Source organism: Ranitomeya variabilis, chromosome 3 (genome assembly GCF_051348905.1).
Source record: "Ranitomeya variabilis isolate aRanVar5 chromosome 3, aRanVar5.hap1, whole genome shotgun sequence".
NCBI classification, from domain to species: domain Eukaryota; kingdom Metazoa; phylum Chordata; class Amphibia; order Anura; family Dendrobatidae; genus Ranitomeya; species Ranitomeya variabilis.
Window position 1 is genome coordinate 306,988,212 of NC_135234.1, and position 22,162 is coordinate 307,010,373.

At 49.2% G+C, this 22,162-nt stretch overlaps 1 protein-coding gene across 3 annotated transcripts in view; it reads right to left on the minus strand.

Annotated features, from left to right (window-relative positions):
- The window catches only part of SCMH1 (Scm polycomb group protein homolog 1), a 434,218-nt gene that overhangs the window by 204,260 nt on the left and 207,796 nt on the right, over nucleotides 1-22,162 (minus strand). For all 3 annotated transcript variants that reach the window (XM_077295619.1, XM_077295618.1, XM_077295617.1), the window contains exon 4: nucleotides 3,299-3,533. In XM_077295619.1, coding sequence (XP_077151734.1) covers nucleotides 3,299-3,533 — 235 coding nt within the window. The remainder of the gene's footprint in view (nucleotides 1-3,298; nucleotides 3,534-22,162) is intronic.

Genomic DNA, 22,162 nt, shown 5'->3' on the forward strand with positions numbered 1-22,162 from the left:
ACTGAGGAGAGGCTTCTGTCGGGCCACTCTGCCACAAAGGTACGACTGGTGGAGGGCTGCAGTGATAGTTGACTTTGTGGAACTTCTCCCATCTCCCTACTGCATCTCTGTAGCTCAACCACAGTAATCTTGGGGTTCTCTTTATCTCTCTCTCCAAGGCTCTTCTCCCACGATTGCTCATGTCAGGACTCTGAACATTTTGATTACCTTTTGTGCATTACTGCCCTTTTCCAAGATGGCGTCTTTGGTCTCATGTGCAGTGTGTATTCCTGCTATATAACTCCACCCCAGCCTTTAGTCTGTGCTAGAGTATTCTGCCTTGCATCCAGCTCCTGACGACTCCCTGGCTTTGCACCTGCACCTGTGAACCTGTGTGGAGATCCTGCTACTCAGCTCTGAGTTTCTGCTGCATACATCGGTTTCCAGTAATCCTCCAATCTTCCATCTGGCTGCTTGTGTTTGTTTCCATCTGAATTTGCTGGACATGTAAGCTGTTGCTGCTCTGCTTAAACCTGAGACTTTTACCCAGGCCTCCCTGGTTGTGCTAAGATATTATTTGAACTGCCTTATAAGCATATCTATCTGTGTTTTGGACTACCAAGGACTTATTCGTGTCAAGTATCCTCAAGAATAATTGTGCTTCATAGACTTTCTGCGTGATTGCATTTTCCTCTGAAGTTTCCTATAGACTGTTAAGCTGCGTTTAATATTTACACCAAGTGTTGTGGACTGAGTTTCTCTCTGCACCTGTTTGAATCACCGTGTGATAATATAGACTTTACCACTTATAAAACTGTGTCCTGTAGTTGTCTTGTTCCATGCAAAGAGTCTCCTGAGTTATCCCTTATAATCAATACAGCTCAGTAACCTTGTTGTAGCCTTGGCCAGATCTGTGCCTTGCCACAATTCTGTCTCTGAGCTCCTTGGCCAGTTCCTTTGACCTCATGATTCTCATTAGGTCTGACATGCACTGTGAGCTGTGAGGTCTTATATAGACAGGTGTGTGCCTTTCCAAATCAAGTCCTATCAGTTTAATTAAACACAGCTGGACTCTAATGAAGGAGTAGAACCATCTCAAGGAGGATCACAAGGAAATGGACTTAAATATGAGTGTCTGAGCAAAGGGTCTGAATACTTATGAGCATGTGATATTTCAGTTTTTATTTTTTACTAAATTTGCAAAAATTTCTACATTTCTGTTTTTTTTTCAGTCAAGATTGGGTGCAGTGTGTACATTAATGAGAAAAAAATGACTTTTTTGAATATACCAAATGGCTGCAATGAAACAAAGAGTGAAAAATTTAAAGGGGTCTGAATACTTTCTGTACCCACTGTAACATATAACTTTCTAAAGTCATTGAGTAAAACTGTTCATAGACATGAGATTCTTTTGTCACAGGTTTGGATAATCTCTGATGCTAATCTATGCTGAGCTTCTGCCTGCAAAGACATCAGAAGTTGGAGAGATAAGATGTCAACCCTCTGATTCAGTCCTTTCCATAAGCTTAGGGTACTGTCTCACAGTGGCACTTTTGTCGCTACGACGGTACGATCCGTGACGTTCCAGCGATATCCATACGATATCGCTGTGTCTGACACGCAGCAGCGATCAGGGACCCTGCTGAGAATCGTACGTCGTAGCAGATCGTTTGGAACTTTCTTTCGTCGCTGGATCTCCCGCTGTCATCGTTGGATCGGTGTGTGTGACACCGATCCAACGATGCGTTCGCTTGTAACCAGGGTAAACATCGGGTTACTAAGCGCAGGGCCGCGCTTAGTAACCAGATGTTTACCCTGGTTACCATCGTAAAAGTAAAAAAAAAACAAAAACAGTACATACTCACATTCCGGTGTCCGTCAGGTCCCTTGCCGTCTGCTTCCCGCTCTGACTGACTGCCGGCCGGAAAGTAAGAGCAGAGCACAGCGGTGACGTCACCGCTGTGCTGTGCTTTCACTTTACGGCGGCACTCAGTCAGAGCGGGAAGCAGACTGCAAGGGACCTGACGGACACCGGAATGTGAGTATGTACTGTTTTTTTTTTTTAACTTTTACGATGGTAACCAGGGTAAACATCGGGTTACTAAGCGCGGCCCTGCGCTTAGTAACCCGATGTTTACCCTGGTTACCCGGGGCCTTCGGCATCGTTGGTCGCTGGAGAGCGGTCTGTGTGACAGCTCTCCAGCGACCACACAACGACTTTCCAACGATCACGACCAGGTCGTATCGCTGGTCGTGATCGTTGGAAAGTTGCAGAGTGTGACAGTACCCTAAGTGTCTAGAGAGGTGAATGCCTGCTGCTTATCCTAGTTCCTACCAAAGGAATGATATGTCCCATCAGTATGGCAGCAATAAGAGGAGATATAACAATGTAAAAATGGCTATAGCCATCAGGAATACTAAATGTAGCATCCACGAATTGCAGCTGCCACAACAGCTACAGACGTACTTTCCTGGGTTGACAAGATATCCAAATGATTTATAAGTGGCATAATGATACCCAATCCTCCCCACTTCAATCACTAGGCTATGTGCACACGTCAGGATTTCTAGCAGAAATTTTCCTGACAAAAACCGGACATTTCTGCCAGAAATCCACATGCGTTTTTTTCGCGTTTTTTCATGCGTTTTTGACGTGTTTTTTGTGCGTTTTTTTCCAAATGCATAGAATTGTGGGAAAAACGCGGAAAATCCGCAAAATTAATGAACATGCTTTTTTTTACCGCGATGCGTTTTTTTGCGGAAAAAAACGCACCATGTGCACAAAACATGCAGAATGCATTCTAAATGATAGGATGCATAATGTATGCGTTTTTAATGAGTTTTTATCGTGAAAAAACGCGAAAAAAAAACGCGAAAAAACCTGAACGTGTGCGCATACCCTTAGTACTATTGGGGAATTTATTGAGACAGGCATTTCATAAACCTAATCAGAAGAACCCTGAAGTAAGGTGCAGTAAATGTATTAATTATTATTTCTTAATATTTTGGCACATCCTTGTGTTGTCTGCTCACTGGACTATGAAATCCACATCAGATACTTTCAGCTACAATATTCGACAATTTTCTAGTGTACATTATAGTAAACTATGGTTGGCCATGCCCATTTATGTAAGTGCCGCCAAACATTTTGAAAGAGCGAGGAATTGGCACAAATAGTGAAACAAATGTAAAACCTTCTGATGTCAGAATACTGACACAGAGGGATGACAAATTTCCCTCCTAAGTATTTGGAGATGACCCAATGCTTCATGCCTTCACTGACTCATAGGTAGTTTTATGTATAGAATGAAAGGCATACCTAGGGGAGGCTGCAGCATGCCCCCACTCTTTTCACATGTGCCAATCGGTTGGATCTCGGATGAATCAACTAATCGCCAAAAGTCATTTTTGTTGTCACTTCCATCAAGACGCAGTCTAAGTCTTGCTCCTGTCAGGCCTACCACAGAGGCGATGCAAGTAGAAGTTGTATTCCTTGGGTCCTGGGCTTCCACCTTCATTCCAACCATGTAATCATTGGACGGTGGAGAACAGGACTGGGAACAGACAAGCAAGAAAAAAAAAAAATAATAATCAAGAAATCAGTATATTAACATCTAAAAGTGTGTTGCATTTATTGAGATACAATTCATTTTAAATTGGATCTCCAATACTTTTCAGAGTATACTTTGCTACTTGTATTGTTCATGGTAAAGTACAAGATTCTTATGATCAGAAGCTACGGTACTTATTTTAATTATTTTTCCTCAAGATGACTTGTAAGAAGTGAGCATTAAGAAATTGATCTGTAGGTAAGTACCGCTTAGTTTTTAGTACCTCTATTTCAGTGTTACTCATTTTGGTGTGATACTACATGGGTAACAAAAGTCACTATATTGCATTTTAACTCCTTATCACTCCTTATAGCATTTTTTGCATCCAGAAGAAACGATAAACAAAGATGTGGGTGCTTCCACTCGATGGTACCTACAGTGGGTACGGAAAGTATTCAGACCCCTTTAAATTTTTAATTTGGTAAATTCAAAAAAGTTCATTTTTTTCACATTAGTGTACACTCTGCACCCCATCTTGACTGAAAAAAAAACAGAAATGTAGTAATTTTTGCAAATTTAATAAAAAAGAAAAACTGAAATATCACATGGTCATAAGTATTCAAACCCTTTGCTCAGACACTCATATGTAAATCACATGCTGTCTATTTCCTTATGATCCTCCTTGAAATGGTTCTACTCCTTCACAGGAGTCCAGCTGTGTTTATGTGGCACCCCAGGGGTCCGGGTGCCACAGTGGTATAAGGCATTCCCTTAACAGGTAACACAAGCATGCAACACTTTCCTGACTCCAGGCTGAAGGGGGAGCTCTATACCCGGTTTCAGGGTAGCTTCCCTATAAGTTCTGGTCTGGAGGAGGAGTTAGTGTTCAGTCTGTGTGAGACAGTGAAGGGAGAGGAAGCACAGGAGGAGAAAGAAACTGGGAGTAGAGCTGTGATTGAGCTCACCCTCAGGATTGAGCGCAGGAAACCGGACACCAGAGTCCGAGGTTGTGTGGGAACTGTATGCCCCACAGCAGAAACCGGAGGGCAGGGGATTGCAGGTCTCCTGGCCACAACTGACACCCAAAGGCACGGCAGCAGATTAGAGCCCTGAGTCACCACGAGAGATGGACACCTGTAAAAAAGCTCAAGCTGCCTGCCATGCGGGTAGTGTTCCACCTGAGGGACAGATTGAGAGAGGGACTTGAGGAAAGCTAATGCATCAAGAACCCAGAATTCAGCGCAGGAAGGAAGGCTTCCATCTCCACCTGGCTAGACGGATTCCGAACTGCTTCCAGGCTGCCCGGATTTCAAAGATCACCTGTGCTCCGGACTGCACTGTCAATTAAAAAGGTAAAGAAGCTGCAAACCCAGTGTCTTCAAATTATTTCCTGCACCTCAACATTTACAACCCCTCATAGACTGTCCTGGTAGCCCTGGGACATCTGCTCCACCTGTGGGGAGCAAAACCATCTAAGCTGCATCACCATCTGCCTCAGCGGATCCCTTTAAGCAGAGTAGGTCATAACAGGCCGAGTACCACAGGTGGCGTCACAAACATTTCTCCATAGACTATTTGTCACTACACTTCATCCCCTTTAATTAGATTCCCAGGGCCACGGACTGGGTCTCTGCTTCCGTGACACATCCCTTTAAGTACCGTCGGACCCAGCCAGAGTACCCCACAGTCCTAGCGGGTGCTCCATTTAATTAAACTGATAGGACTTGATTTGGAAAGGTACACACCTGCCTATATAAAGACCTCACAGCTCACAGTGCATGTCAGACCAAATGAGAATCATGAGGTCAAAGGAACTGGCCAAGGAGCTTAGAGACAGAATTGTGGCAAGGCACAGATCTGGCCAAGGTTACAACAGAATTTCTGCAGTACTCAAGGTTCATAAGAGCACAGTGGCCTCCATAATTCTTAAATGGAAGAAGTTTGGGACCACCAGAAGTCTTGCCGTCCAGCCAAACTGAGCAATCGTGGGAGAAGAGAAATGGTGAGAGAGGTATTGAAGAACCCCAAGATCACTGTGGCTGAGCTACAGAGATGCAGTAAGGAGATGGGAGAAGTTCCACGAAGTAAACTATCACTACAGCCATCCACCAGTCAGGCCTTTATGGCAGAGTGGCCCAACGGAAGCCTCTCCTCAGTGCAAAACATGAAAGCCTGCATAGAGTTTGCTAAAAAAACACATTAAAGACTCCCAAACTATGAGAAATAAGATTCTCTAGTCTGATGAGTCGAGGATAGACCTTTTTGGTGATAATTCTAAGCGGTATGTGTGGAGAAAACTAGGCACTGCTCATCACCTGCCCAATACAATCCCAACAGTGAAACATGGTGGTGGCAGCATCACGCTATGGGGGTGTTTTTCAGCTGCGGGGACATGACGACTGTTTGTCATTGAAGAAAACATGAATGCGGCCATCTATAGAGATATCCTGGATGAAAACCTCTTCCACAGTGCTCTGGACTTCAGACTTGGCCGAAGGTTCACCTTCCAACAAGACAATGACCCTAAGCACACAGCTTAAATGACAAAGGAGTGGCTTCAGGACAACTCTGTGACCATTCATGACTGGCTCAGCCAGAGCCCTGACCTAAACCCAGTTGAGCATCTCTGGAGAGACTTGAAAATGGCTGTCCACCAACGTTCATCGTCCAACCTGACGGAACTGGAGAGGATCTGTAAGGAAAAATGGAAGAGGATCCCCAAATGTGAAATATTTGTTGCATCATTCCCAAGAAGACTCATGGCTGTACTAGCTCAAAAGGTGCTTCTACTCAATACTGAGCAAAGGGTCTGAATACTTATGACCATGTGAGATTTCAGTTTTTCTTTATTAATACATTTGCAAAAATTACTACATTTCTGTTTTTGTCAGTCAATATGGGGTGCAGAGTGTGCATTAATGAGAAAAAAATTGAACTTTTTTGAATTTACCAAATGGCTGCAATGAAAGAGTGAAAAATTTAATGGGGTATGAATACTTTCCGTACCCACTGTAGGTTCCAAAAATATGCGATGGGTAAAAAGTATTTTATTTAAAAAAAAAACCAAAATAAATAAATAAAAAAAAACAATAAAAATAAGCAAAAGCGCAAAGAATCTGAGACTATATAAATGTACCCTATTTTAATACAATTCTGTTGGTGCTGAATATTTCACGTGAAATTATTTTTCTGTTATTTTTGACATGTGATTGTGGATTTTCTGCAGCATTTTTGCTGATGCTTGTGTGTGGCAATTCATTACCACTCACTGATACAAGTACATGGGTGGATGTGGAATCAGGGAGGCAAATGTATTAATTAGTCCACCCTCTCAATACTAGTGAAAGCTATAAATAGGTTCCATGCATCATAGGACAAATACACCTGAAGGCTGGACAGCAGAAATGCATTGTGTTTTAATATTGTATTTTATTATTCACTAGCATCCTAGTATGTTGGGAGACTTATTTAAAAACCAAAACACTTTGTACCCATCACATATTTTTGGAACCTTGGTACTATTGAGTGTAAGCGTCCACATCTCGGTTTATCGTTTCTTCTATTTCTCCACGTTGGAACCTTTTTTTTTTTTTTAAAGTAATCATCCACGGCAACCATGTTGGTAGCAAACTACCATCAAGAAGCACTGGATATCCGTCCAGCAACATTTTCTTCTCAGCTTATTCTGGACATAATGTCTAATGCTAAACTTACCGTAAATAGCGCTCTCTAATGTCACCACTTTTCCTAGGTAACATATTGTGGCAAATTTTTGCATACAGGAATATTTTACTCTAAAACATTCTGGCATTTCAGAGAAAAGATAGTTTAAAAAGCAGTCCGGGAAATATAAGGAGAGACCTGACTAGTCTGACGTGGCTCCTTATCCTCTTTAGTGTGTACACAGGGGAGAACTGCCTAGTCTGATGTGGCTCCCTAACCTCTCCAGTATGTACATAGGGGAGACCTGCCTAGTCTGATGTAGCTCCATAACCTCTCCAGTGTGTACATAGGGGAAACCTGACCAGTCTGATGTGGCTCCCTAACCTCTCCAGTTTGTACATAGGGAGAGACCTGACCAGTCTGATGTGGCTCCCTAACCTCTCCAGTGTGTACATAGGCGAGACCTGCCTAGTCTGATGTGGCTCCCTAACCTCTCCAGTGTGTACATAGGGGAAACCTGACCAGTCTGATGTAGCTCCCTAACCTCTCCAGTGTGTACATAGGTGAGACCTGCCTAGTCTGATGTAGCTCCATAACCTCTCCAGTGTGTACATAGGGGAAACCTGACCAGTCTGATGTGGCTCCCTAACCTCTCCAGTGTGTACATAGGTGAGACCTGCCTAGTCTGATGTAGCTCCATAACCTCTCCAGTGTGTACATAGGGGAAACCTGACCAGTCTGATGTGGCTCCCTAACCTCTCCAGTGTGTACATAGGGGAGACCTGACCAGTCTGATGTGGCTCCCTAACCTCTCCAGTGTGTACATAGGGGAGATCTGCCTAGTCTGATGTAGCTCCCTAACCTCTCCAGTGTGTACATAGGGGAGACCTGCCTAGTCTGATGTAGCTCCCTAACCTCTCCAGTGTGTACATAGGGGAGACCTGCCTAGTCTGATGTGGCTCCCTAACCTCTCCAGTATGTACATAGGGGAGACCTGCCTAGTCTGATGTAGCTCCCTAACCTCTCCAGTGTGTACATAGGGGAGACCTGCCTAGTCTGATGTAGCTCCATAACCTCTCCAGTGTGTACATAGGGGAGACCTGCCTAGTCTGATGTAGCTCCATAACCTCTCCAGTGTGTACATAGGGGAAACCTGACCAGTCTGATGTGGCTCCCTAACCTCTCCAGTGTGTACATAGGGGAGACCTGACCAGTCTGATGTGGCTCCCTAACCTCTCCAGTGTGTACATAGGGGAGACCTGCCTAGTCTGATGTGGCTCCCTAACCTCTCCAGTGTGTACATAGGGGAGATCTGCCTAGTCTGATGTAGCTCCCTAACCTCTACAGTGTGTACATAGGCGAGACCTGCCTAGTCTGATGTAGCTCCATAACCTCTCCAGTGTGTACATAGGGGAAACCTGACCAGTCTGATGTGGCTCCCTAACCTCTCCAGTGTGTACATAGGGGAGACCTGACCAGTCTGATGTGGCTCCCTAACCTCTCCAGTGTGTACATAGGGGAGACCTGCCTAGTCTGATGTGGCTCCCTAACCTCTCCAGTGTGTACATAGGGGAGATCTGCCTAGTCTGATGTAGCTCCCTAACCTCTCCAGTGTGTACATAGGCGAGACCTGCCTAGTCTGATGTGGCTCCCTAACCTCTCCAGTGTGTACATAGGGGAGACCTGCCTAGTCTGATGTGGCTCCCTAATCTCTCCAGTGTGTACATAGGCGAGACCTGCCTAGTCTGATGTAGCTCCCTAACATCTCCAGTATGTACATAGGGGAGACCTGCCTAGTCTGATGTGGCTCCCTACCGTCTCCAGTATGTACATAGGAGACCTGACTAGTCTAATGTTGATCCCAGAGAGGGAATAGCAATTGGATATACTTATAAAACTTAACCTTTACTCGGTATATATAAAAATGCGTACAAAACATATATTTAAACAAAAAAGGAAAAAGGAAAAAACAACCTTAGTGCAATGGTGAGCCCTATACCAACACAGAAATAGGAAAGAAATAAGAACGACAATATATATAAAAATAAATGTACTGACACTGCTAGGTAGTCACTACCTGTGACCTTCTAGACTACAGCTGGCAGCCTTGTATAGCCATTTACACTTCATTAGAGTACACGCATGCCACATAATACAGAAGGGCTATACGTATGACCTCCACCAATACTCATTATGGTCATATACAAGTCCGCCTCTGTCTATACGATACTCATATCCCATATGGCACCATTGAAGTTTACCCTTATCAGATAGAGCGATTCTTACTCTCTGGGGTTACATCTATGCTTTTCAGTACCTTGGGAGGCCAAATTCTTGGTTGTAAGTAACCAAGATAGTCAAGCCCGCAAACATGCGACAGATATTACAGGTTACTTATTCACCATGCATGTGTGTATATCTTGCTCCTGTCAGTACATATAATAGCGTGCTGGAGAGGCTTATCGAATGAGAATAAACACCAATATGCATCCATAAAAAATCTGGGATCATGCTACCTCATCAAATGAATATCAGGAGCATCCCTTATGGTCATTATTGTGTGGTAATAGTACGCTTTACACCAAACATTATTTAAAAGACGCTGGCATATATAGATCTGCATCATATTTGTACCCATTTAATATGGAAAGATCTCACCCCGAGGTTGGAGAGCCTCCATTTGTCACTAGATCTCCCAGGAAATGTGGAGTGACAATCAAGCCTCTGTTTAGATATGGCATCTCCCGACGCATTTCATCCTAATAGACTCATCAGGGGAGTATTGTAACCTGTATTAGCCGCTTTGCCGGCTTCCCCACCTCTGTGGTTTTTAAAGATGAACTCCGAGGTGCGTTCACGAGGCTCCGCCCCCGTCGTGTGACGCGCTTCTGGTTTACGACGCGTGTTTCCGGTATTGTGGAGCGCATGTCCGGATTGTGGAACGCAGGGTGCCGCTTGGATGGACGCAAGCGCCCACCCCAGCAGAGGACCAAGCGCCATACCAGATCGGAAACTCGGTATGCTCCAAACCGGAAACTCCATATAGCGTAATACCTAATAAGGCCGGGGTCACACTAGACCGTAATACGGACGAGTGCTATGCGATAAAAAAATCGCATAGCACTCGGCCCAATGTTAATCTATGGTTCAGCTCCCATCATCCGATATTTTCTCCACCGTATTTCGGATCCGAGGGAACTCGCAGCAGGCTGCGATTGTCAGCGTATCTCGGCCGAGACTCGCCAATGCAAGTCTATGGGTGCGAGAAAAAATCGGATTACACACGGACCATGCGTGTGCATTGCGAGAAATACGCAGCGGTGTTCTATAGAAAAGCCGGTAATTCAATTGCCGGCTTTGCATTTCTCCTTCACAAACCCGACAGGATATGAGACATGGTTTACATACAGTAAACCATCTCATATCCCCATTTTTTTTGCATATTCCACACTACTAATGTTAGTAGTGTGTATGTGCAAAATTTCAGCGCTGTAGCTGCTGAAATAAAGGGTTAAATGACGGAAAAAATTGGCGTGGGCTCCCGCGCAATTTTATCCGCCAGAATGGTAAAGGCAGTGACTGAGGGCAGATATTAATAGCCAGGAGAGGGTCCATGGTTATAGGACCCCCCGTGGCTAAAAACATCTGCCCCCAGCCACCCCAGAAAAGGCACATCTGGAAGATGCGCCTATTCTGGCACTTGGCCACTCTCTTCCCACTCCCTGTAGCGGTGGGATATGGGGTAATGAAGGGTTAATGCCACCTTGCTATTGGAAGGTGACATTAAGCCAGATTAATAATGGGGAGGCGTCAATTATGACACCTATCCATTATTAATCCAATTGTTGGAAAGGGTTAAAAAACACACACACACATGATTTAAAAGTAGTTTAATGAAATAAACACAGCGGTTGTTGTAATAATTTATTGTTCTCTCAATCCATCAGGAACACCCTCGCTTGGAAAAATAATAAACGCACAAGATACATACCTTCTGGTGAACCGTCTCGTCCCACGAAGTAATCCATCTGAAGGGGTTAACTAATATTACAGGCACGAGCTGCGATAAACCACTCGCTCGTACCTGTAATCCCCGGGTGCTGAAAGGAAAGCAGGATCTGTACTTACATTGAGTCGCGGTGAGGCGCCCTCTGGTGGATGTTCTCATGAACTGCAGCCTGGGAACTTTTTCCCACGCTCCAGGTCATATGAGGACATCCACCAGGGGGCGCATCACCGCGACTGAAGGAAATGTAGGTCAATGACCTACATTTCATTCATTCGCCGGGGAATTACAAGCACGAGCACCGCTGCATTTAGCAGGGCTCCTGCCTGTAATATTAGTTAACCCCTTCAGATGGATTACTTCGTGGGACGAGACGGTTCACCAGAAGGTATGTATCTTGTGCGTTTATTATTTTTCCAAGCGAGGGTGTTCCTGATGGATTGAGAGAACAATAAATTATTACAACAACCGCTGTGTTTATTTCATTAAAATACTTTTTAATCATGTGTGTGTGTGTTTTTTAACCCTTTCCAACAATTGGATTAATAATGGTTAGGTGTCATAATTGACGCCTCCCCATTATTAATCTGGCTTAATGTCACCTTCCAATAGCAAGGTGGCATTAACCCTTCATTACCCCATATCCCACCGCTACAGGGAGTGGGAAGAGAATGGCCAAGTGCCAGAATAGGCGCATCTTCCAGATGTGCCTTTTCTGGGATGGCTGGGGGCAGATGTTTTTAGCCACGGGGGGGCCAATAACCATGGACCCTCTCCTGGCTATTAATATCTGCCCTCAGTCACTGGCTTTACCATTCTGGCGGAGAAAATTGCGCGGGAGCCCACGCCAATTTTTTCCGCGATTTAACCCTTTATTTTAGCAGCTACAGTGGCCAAATTTTGCACATACACACTACTAACATTAGTAGTGTGGAATATGCAAAAAAAAGGGGGATATGAGATGGTTTACTGTATGTAAACCATGTCTCATACCCTGTCGGGTTTGTGAAGGAGAAATGCAAAGCCGGCAATTGAATTACCGGCTTTTCACAGATGTCGCGCTGAATGAAATATAAATACAGAATATATATATATGTGTCATGATCTCAATGGCAAGAGATCATAGCATCAGCATATATAGGAACTAGCTCTTGGAAGATGGAAACTGAGCTGACCATGAACTAAACCTAACGCACAACTAGCAGTGGCCGGGTAGCATGCCTACGTTGATTCTAGATGCCCAGCACCAGCCGGAGGACTAAATAATGCTAGCAGAGGAAAATATAAGTCCTAGCTCACCTCTAGAGAAATACCCCGAAAGGAGACAGAGGCCCCCCACATGTATTGGCGGTGAATTAAGATGAAATAACAAACGTAGTATGAAAATAGGCTTAGCAAATTTGAGGTCCACTTACTACATAGCAGAAGACAGAAAGGACACTTTCATGGTCAGCTGAAAACCCTATCAAAACACCATCCAGAAATTACTTTAAAACTCTGGCATTAACTCATAACACCAGAGTGGCAATTCCTGTTCACAAGAGCTTTCCAGACACAGTAACGAAACTACAGCTGTGAACTGGAACAAAAATGCAAAAACAAACATGGACAAGAGTCCAACTTATCTAGTAGTTGTCTAGGAGCAGGAACAAGCACAGAGAGGCTTCTGATAACATTGTTGACCGGCAAGCAACTAACAGAGCAGCAAGGTTATATAGCGACTCCCACATCTTGATGGGAACAGGTGAACAGAGAAGATGAAGACACCAGTTCAATTCCACCAGTAGCCACCGGGGGAGCCCAGAATCCAAATTCACAACAGTACCCCCCCCTCAAGGAGGGGGCACCGAACCCTCACCAGAACCACCAGGGCGATCGGGATGGGCCCTATGAAAGGCACGAACCAGATCAGAGGCATGAACATCAGATGCATTCACCCAAGAATTATCCTCCTGGCCGTATCCCTTCCACTTGACCAGATACTGGAGTCTCCGTCTGGAAACACGAGAGTCTAAGATTTTCTCCACAACGTACTCCAACTCACCCTCAACCAACACCGGAGCAGGAGGCTCAACGGAAGGCACAACCGGTACCTCATACCTGCGCAATAATGACCGATGAAAAACGTTATGAATAGAAAAGGATGCAGGGAGGTCCAAACGGAAGGAAACAGGGTTAAGAATCTCCAATATCTTATACGGGCCGATAAACCGAGGCTTAAACTTAGGAGAAGAGACCCTCATAGGGACAAAACGAGAAGACAACCACACCAAATCCCCAACACAAAGCCGAGGACCAACACGACGGTGGCGGTTGGCAAAAAGCTGAGTCTTCTCCTGGGACAACCTCAAATTGTCCACCACCTGCCCCCAGATCCGATGCAATCTCTCCACCACAGCATCCACTCCAGGACAATCCGAAGATTCCACCTGACCAGAGGAAAATCGAGGATGAAACCCCGAATTACAGAAAAACGGGGACACCAAAGTGGCAGAGCTGGCCCGATTATTGAGAGCGAACTCCGCCAATGGCAAAAAAGCAACCCAATCATCCTGGTCAGCAGACACAAAACACCTCAGATATGTCTCCAGGGTCTGATTAATCCGCTCGGTCTGGCCATTCGTCTGAGGATGGAAAGCGGACGAAAAAGATAAATCTATGCCCATCCTAGCACAGAATGCCCGCCAAAATCTAGACACGAATTGGGTCCCTCTGTCAGAAACGATATTCTCAGGAATACCATGCAAACGAACAACATTTTGAAAAAACAGAGGAACCAACTCGGAAGAAGAAGGCAACTTGGGCAGAGGAACCAAATGGACCATCTTAGAGAAACGGTCACACACCACCCAGATGACAGACATCTTCTGAGAAACAGGCAGATCTGAAATAAAATCCATCGAGATGTGCGTCCAAGGCCTCTTAGGAATAGGCAAGGGCAACAACAATCCACTAGCCCGAGAACAACAAGGCTTGGCCCGAGCACAAACGTCACAAGACTGCACAAAGCCTCGCACATCTCGTGACAGGGAAGGCCACCAGAAGGACCTTGCCACCAAATCCCTGGTACCAAAAATGCCAGGATGACCTGCCAACGCAGAAGAATGAACCTCAGAGATGACTCTACTGGTCCAATCATCAGGAACAAACAGTTTATCAGGTGGGCAACGATCAGGTCTATCCGCCTGAAACTCCTGCAAGGCCCGCCGCAGGTCTGGAGAAACGGCTGACAATACCACTCCATCCTTAAGGATACCTGTGGGCTCAGAGTTACCAGGCGAGTCAGGCTCAAAACTCCTAGAAAGGGCATCCGCCTTAACATTCTTAGAACCCGGTAGGTATGACACCACAAAATTAAACCGAGAGAAAAATAATGACCAGCGCGCCTGTCTAGGATTCAGGCGCCTGGCGGTCTCAAGATAAATCAAATTTTTGTGGTCAGTCAATACCACCACCTGATGTCTGGCCCCCTCAAGCCAATGGCGCCACTCCTCAAAAGCCCACTTCATGGCCAAAAGCTCCCGATTCCCAACATCATAATTCCGCTCAGCGGGCGAAAATTTACGGGAAAAGAAGGCACAAGGCCTCATCACGGAGCAGTCAGAACTTTTCTGCGACAACACTGCCCCAGCTCCGATCTCAGAAGCGTCGACCTCAACCTGAAAAGGTAGAGCAACATCAGGCTGACGCAACACAGGGGCAGAGGAAAAACGGCGCTTAAGCTCCCGAAAGGCCTCCACAGCATCAGGGGACCAATCAGCAACATCAGCACCCTTCTTAGTCAAATCGGTCAATGGCTTAGCAATATCCGAAAAACCAGCAATAAATCGACGATAAAAGTTAGCAAAGCCCAAAAATTTCTGAAGACTCTTAAGAGAAGAGGGCTGCGTCCAATCACAAATAGCTTGAACCTTGACAGGATCCATTTCAATGGAAGAGGGGGAAAAAATATATCCCAAAAAGGAAATCCTCTGTACCCCAAAAACACACTTAGAACCCTTCACACACAAAGAATTAGACCGCAAAACCTGAAAAACCCTCCTGACTTGCTGGACATGAGAGTCCCAGTCATCCGAAAAAATCAGAATATCATCCAGATACACAATCATAAATTTATCCAAATAATCGCGAAAAATATCATGCATAAAGGACTGGAAAACTGACGGAGCATTTGAAAGACCAAAAGGCATCACTAAATACTCAAAGTGGCCCTCGGGCGTATTAAATGCGGTTTTCCACTCATCCCCCTGCCTGATTCGCACCAAATTATACGCCCCACGAAGGTCAATCTTAGAGAACCACTTGGCCCCCTTTATGCGAGCAAACAAATCAGTCAGCAACGGCAATGGGTATTGATATTTAACAGTGATTTTATTCAAAAGCCGATAATCAATACATGGTCTCAAAGAGCCGTCTTTTTTTGACACAAAGAAAAAACCGGCTCCTAAGGGAGATGACGATGGACGAATATGTCCCTTTTCCAAGGACTCCTTTATATATTCACGCATAGCAGCATGTTCAGGCACAGACAGATTAAATAAACGACCCTTTGGGTATTTACTACCCGGGATTAAATCTATGGCACAATCGCACTCTCGGTGCGGAGGTAACGAACCAAGCTTGGATTCTTCAAAGACGTCACGATAGTCAGACAGGAACTCAGGAATTTCAGAGGGAATAGATGATGAAATGGAAACCACAGGTACGTCCCCATGAGCCCCCTTACATCCCCAGCTCAACACAGACATAGCTCTCCAGTCGAGGACTGGGTTGTGAGATTGCAGCCAAGGCAATCCTAGCACCAAATCATCATGTAGATTATACAGCACCAGAAAGCGAATAATCTCCTGGTGATCCGGATTAATACGCATAGTTACTTGTGTCCAGTATTGTGGTTTATTATTAGCCAATGGGGTGGAGTCAATCCCCTTCAGAGGAATAGGAGTCTCCAAAGGCTCTAAATCATACCCACAGCGTTTGGCAAAGGACCAATCCATAAGACTCAAAGCGGCGCCAGAGTCGACATAGGCGTCCGTGGTAATAGATGACAAAGAGCAAATCAGGGTCACAGATAGAATAAACTTAGACGGTAAGGTGCAAATGGAAACAGATTTACCAAGCTTTTTAGTGCGCTTAGAGCATGCTGATATAACATGAGTAGAATCACCACAATAGAAACACAACCCATTTTTCCGTCTAAAATTCTGCCGCTCGCTTCGGGACAGAATTCTATCACACTGCATACTCTCTGGCGATTTCTCAGTGGACACCGCCAGATGGTGCACTGGTTTGCGCTCCCGCAAACGCCTATCGATCTGAATAGCCATTGTCATGGACTCATTCAGACCCGCAGGCACAGGGAACCCCACCATAACATCCTTAATGGCATCAGAGAGACCCTCTCTGAAAGTCGCCGCCAGGGCGCACTCATTCCACTGAGTAAGCACAGACCATTTACGGAATCTTTGGCAGTAAATTTCCGCTTCATCTTGCCCCTGAGATAGGGACATCAAAGTTTTTTCTGCCTGAAGCTCCAAATGAGGTTCGTCATAAAGCAACCCCAAGGCCAGAAAAAACGCATCCACATTGAGCAACGCAGGATCCCCTGGTGTCAATGAAAAAGCCCAGTCTTGAGGGTCGCCCCGGAGCAAGGAAATCACAATCCTGACCTGCTGTGCAGGATCTCCGGCAGAGCGAGATTTCAGGGACAAAAATAATTTGCAATTATTTCGAAAATTCTGAAACCCAGATCTATTCCCCGAGAAAAATTCCGGCAAAGGAATTCTCGGCTCAGATACAGGTGCATGACAAACAAAATCTTGCAAATTTTGTACCTTCGTGGCGAGATTATTCAAACCTGCAGTTACACTCTGAAGATCCATTACAAACAGGTGGACACAGAGCCATTCAAAGGAGAGAAAAAAAAAAAAAAAAAAATTTCAGCAGACTACTTATTTCTCTCCTTTCTCAGCCAAGGATTTTAACCCTTTAGTGGGCCGGTCAAACTATCATGATCTCAATGGCAAGAGATCATAGCATCAGCATATATAGGAACTAGCTCTTGGAAGATGGAAACTGAGCTGACCATGAACTAAACCTAACGCACAACTAGCAGTGGCCGGGTAGCATGCCTACGTTGATTCTAGATGCCCAGCACCAGCCGGAGGACTAAATAATGCTAGCAGAGGAAAATATAAGTCCTAGCTCACCTCTAGAGAAATACCCCGAAAGGAGACAGAGGCCCCCCACATGTATTGGCGGTGAATTAAGATGAAATAACAAACGTAGTATGAAAATAGGCTTAGCAAATTTGAGGTCCACTTACTACATAGCAGAAGACAGAAAGGACACTTTCATGGTCAGCTGAAAACCCTATCAAAACACCATCCAGAAATTACTTTAAAACTCTGGCATTAACTCATAACACCAGAGTGGCAATTCCTGTTCACAAGAGCTTTCCAGACACAGTAACGAAACTACAGCTGTGAACTGGAACAAAAATGCAAAAACAAACATGGACAAGAGTCCAACTTATCTAGTAGTTGTCTAGGAGCAGGAACAAGCACAGAGAGGCTTCTGATAACATTGTTGACCGGCAAGCAACTAACAGAGCAGCAAGGTTATATAGCGACTCCCACATCTTGATGGGAACAGGTGAACAGAGAAGATGAAGACACCAGTTCAATTCCACCAGTAGCCACCGGGGGAGCCCAGAATCCAAATTCACAACATATATGTGTCTCAATGACATATATATATCTAATATATAATTGCCTAGAATACTACTTCCTGCAATTTGTGCCAACTTCCGTGGCTTTGTCCGGAGCTAATGTCCGGAGATAATGTCCGGAGCTAATGTCCGGAGCTAATGTCCGGAGCTAATGTCCGGAGATAAGTGACGTCACCAGTGTCCTACACCCAGGCAGAGCACAGTGGCCCCAGGCAGAGCACAGGGGCCCCAGGCAGAACATGGGGCCCCAGGCAGAGCACAGGGGCCCCAGGCAGAGCACAGGGGCCCCAGGCAGAGCACAGGGGCCCCAGGCAGCATATGGGGCCCCAGGCAGAGCACAGTGGCCCCAGGCAGAGCACACACCAAATCGGAGGCCGAGGGGCCCCGCCAACCAAATCGGAGGCCGAGGAGCCCCGCCCACCAAATCGAAGGCCGAGCGGCCCCGACCGCCACATCGGAGGCCGAGGGGCCCCGCCCACCAAATCGGAGGCCGAGGGTCCCCGCCCACCAAATCGGAGGCCGAGGGTCCCCGCCCACCAAATCGGAGGCCGGGGGTCCCCGCCCACCAAATTGGAGGCCGAGGGTCCCCGCCCACCAAATCGGAGGCCGAGGGGCCCCGCCCACCAAATCGGAGGCCGAGGGTCCCCGCCCACCAAATCGGAGGCCGGGGGTCCCCGCCCACCAAATCGGAGGCCGGGGGTCCCCGCCCACCAAATTGGAGGCCGAGGGTCCCCGCCCACCAAATCGGAGGCCGAGGGCCCCACCCACCAAATCGGAGGCCGAGGGTCCCCGCCCACCAAATCGGAGGCCGAGGGTCCCCGCCCACCAAATCGGAGGCCGAGGGTCCCCGCCCACCAAATCGGAGGCCGGGGGTCCCCGCCCTCCAAATCGGAGGCCGAGGGGCCCCGCCCACCACATCGGAGGCCGAGGGGCCCCGCCCACCAAATCGGAGGCCGAGGGTCCCCGCCAACCGAATTGGAGGCCGAGGGTCCCCGCCCACCAAATCGGAGGCCGAGGGTCCACACCATCCAAATCGGAGGCCGAGGGGCCCCGCCCACCAAATCGGAGGCCGAGGGTCCCCGCCCACCAAATCGGAGGCCGAGGGTCCCCGCCCACCAAATCGGAGGCCGAGGGTCCCCGCCCACCAAATCGGAGGCCGGGGGTCCCCGCCCTCCAAATCGGAGGCCGAGGGGCCCCGCCCACCAAATCGGAGGCCGAGGGCCCCACCCACCAAATCGGAGGCCGAGGGTCCCCGCCCACCAAATCGGAGGCCGAGGGTCCCCGCCCACCAAATCGGAGGCCGAGGGTCCCCGCCCACCAAATCGGAGGCCGGGGGTCCCCGCCCTCCAAATCGGAGGCCGAGGGGCCCCGCCCACCACATCGGAGGCCGAGGGGCCCCGCCCACCAAATCGGAGGCCGAGGGTCCCCGCCAACCGAATTGGAGGCCGAGGGTCCCCGCCCACCAAATCGGAGGCCGAGGGTCCACACCATCCAAATCGGAGGCCGAGGGGCCCCGCCCACCAAATCAGAGGCCGACGGGCCCCACCCACCAAAGCGGAGGCCGAGGGTCCCCGCCCACCAAATCGGAGGCCGAGGGTCCCCGCCCACCAAATTGGAGGCCGAGGGGCAACACCCACCAAATCGGAGGCCGAGAGTCCCCGCCCACCAAATCGGAGGCCGAGGGGCCCCGCCAACCAAATCGGAGGCCGAGGAGCCCCGCCCACCAAATCGAAGGCCGAGCGGCCCCGCCCACCAAAGCGGAGGCCGAGGGGCCCGGCCCCGCCCACCAAATCGGAGGCCGAGGAGCCCCGCCCACCAAAAGTAAGTGCGGCCCCAAAAGTAAGTGCGCCCCCGGGTGCAAAAGTAAGTGCGCCCCCGGGTGCAAAAGTAAGTGCGCCCCCGGGTGCAAAAGTAAGTGCGCCCCCGGGTGCAAAAGTAAGTGCGCCCCCGGGTGCAAAAGTAAGTGCGCCCCCGGGTGCAAAAGTAAGTGCGCCCCCGGGTGCAAAAGTAAGTGCGCCTCCGGGTGCAAAAGTAAGTGCGCCCCCGGGTGCAAAAGTAAGCGCGCCCCCGGCCCCGGGTGCAAAAGTAAGCGCGCCCCCCAGTCCCGTGTGTGAAAAGTGCTGCTGTAAAGCTGGTAGCGCTGTTCAAGCACCATGTATTTCCTTCAGGAAATGCCCATCTAATATATAATTGCCTAGAATACTACTTCCTGCAATTTGTGCCAACTTCCGTGGCTTTGTCCGGAGATAATGTCCGGAGCTAATGTCCGGAGCTAATGTCCGGAGATAAGTGACGTCACCAGTGTCCTACACCCAGGCAGAGCACAGGGGCCCCAGGCAGCGCACAGTGGCCACAGGCAGAGCACAGGGGCCCCAGGCAGCATATGGGGCCCCAGGCAGAGCACAGTGGTCCCAGGCAGAGCACAGGGGCCCCAGGCAGCCTATGGGGCCCCAGGCAGAGCACAGGGGCCCCAGGCAGCATATGGGGACCCAGGCAGAGCACAGTGGCCCCAGGCAGAGCACAGGGGCCCCAGGCAGAACATGGGGCCCCAGGCAGAGCACAGGGGCCCCAGGCAGCATATGGGGCCCCAGGCAGAGCACAGGGGCCCCAGGCAGAGCACAGGGGCCCCAGGCAGCATATGGGGCCCCAGGCAGAGCAAAGGGGCCCCAGGCAGCATATGGGGCCCCAGGCAGAGCACAGGGGCCCCAGGCAGAGCACAGGGGCCCCAGGCAGAGCACAGGGGCCCCAGGCAGAGCACAGGGGCCCCAGGCAGCATATGGGGCCCCAGGCAGAGCACAGGGGCCCCAGGCAGCATATGGGGCCCCAGGCAGAGCACAGTGGCCCCAGGCAACATATGGGGCCCCAGGCAGAGCACAGTGGCCCCAGGCAGAGCACAGGGGCCCCAGGCAGCATATGGGGCCCCAGGCAGAGCACAGTGGTCCCAGGCAGAGCACAGGGGCCCCAGGCAGCTTATGGGGCCCCAGGCAGAGCACAGTGGCCCCAGGCAGAACATGGGGCCCCAGGCAGAGCACAGTGGCCCCAGGCAGAGCACAGGGGCCCCAGGCAGAACATGGGGCCCCAGGCAGAGCACAGGGGCCCCAGGCAGAGCACAGGGGCCCCAGGCAGAGCACAGGGGCCCCAGGCAGCATATGGGGCCCCAGGCAGAGCACAGGGGCCCCAGGCAGCATATGGGGCCCCAGGCAGAGCACAGTGGTCCCAGGCAGAGCACAGGGGCCCCAGGCAGCATATGGGGCCCCAGGCAGAGCACAGTGGTCCCAGGCAGAGCACAGGGGCCCCAGGCAGCCTATGGGGCCCCAGGCAGAGCACAGTGGCCCCAGGCAGAACATGGGGCCCCAGGCAGAACATGGGGCCCCAGGCAGAGCACAGGGGCCCCAGGCAGAGCACAGGGGCCCCAGGCAGAGCACAGGGGCCCCAGGCAGCATATGGGGCCCCAGGCAGAGCACAGGGGCCCCAGGCAGCATATGGGGCCCCAGGCAGAGCACAGTGGCCCCAGGCAGAGCACAGGGGCCCCAGGCAGCATATGGGGCCCCAGGCAGAGCACAGTGGTCCCAGGCAGAGCACAGGGGCCCCAGGCAGCCTATGGGGCCCCAGGCAGAGCACAGTGGCCCCAGGCAGAACATGGGGCCCCAGGCAGAACATGGGGCCCCAGGCAGAGCACAGGGGCCCCAGGCAGAGCACAGGGGCCCCAGGCAGCATATGGGGCCCCAGGCAGAGCACAGTGGTCCCAGGTAGAGCACAGGGGCCCCAGGCAGCCTATGGGGCCCCAGGCAGAGCACAGGGGCCCCAGGCAGCATATGGGGCCCCAGGCAGAGCACAGGGGCCCCAGGCAGCATATGGGGCCCCAGGCAGAGCACAGTGGCCCCAGGCAGAGCACAGGGGCCCCAGGCAGAACATGGGGCCCCAGGCAGAGCACAGGGGCCCCAGGCAGCATATGGGGCCCCAGGCAGAGCACAGGGGCCCCAGGTAGCATATGGGGCCCCAGGCAGAGCACAGCAATATTTTGGACCACTGTGCGGTGTTTCAGACCCCCTGTGTGATGTCTGGGGCCCTGTTCTTAAGTATATTAAAGATTAAAGTAACGTATATTAAAGTATATTATAGATCAAATTTGACACGTTTATGAGCACCATTGAGTGATATACTCAAGAATGACATAATTTTTCAACATTTTATGGTTTCAAACTGTAAACACTCAGAGTTTTTTTTACTTCA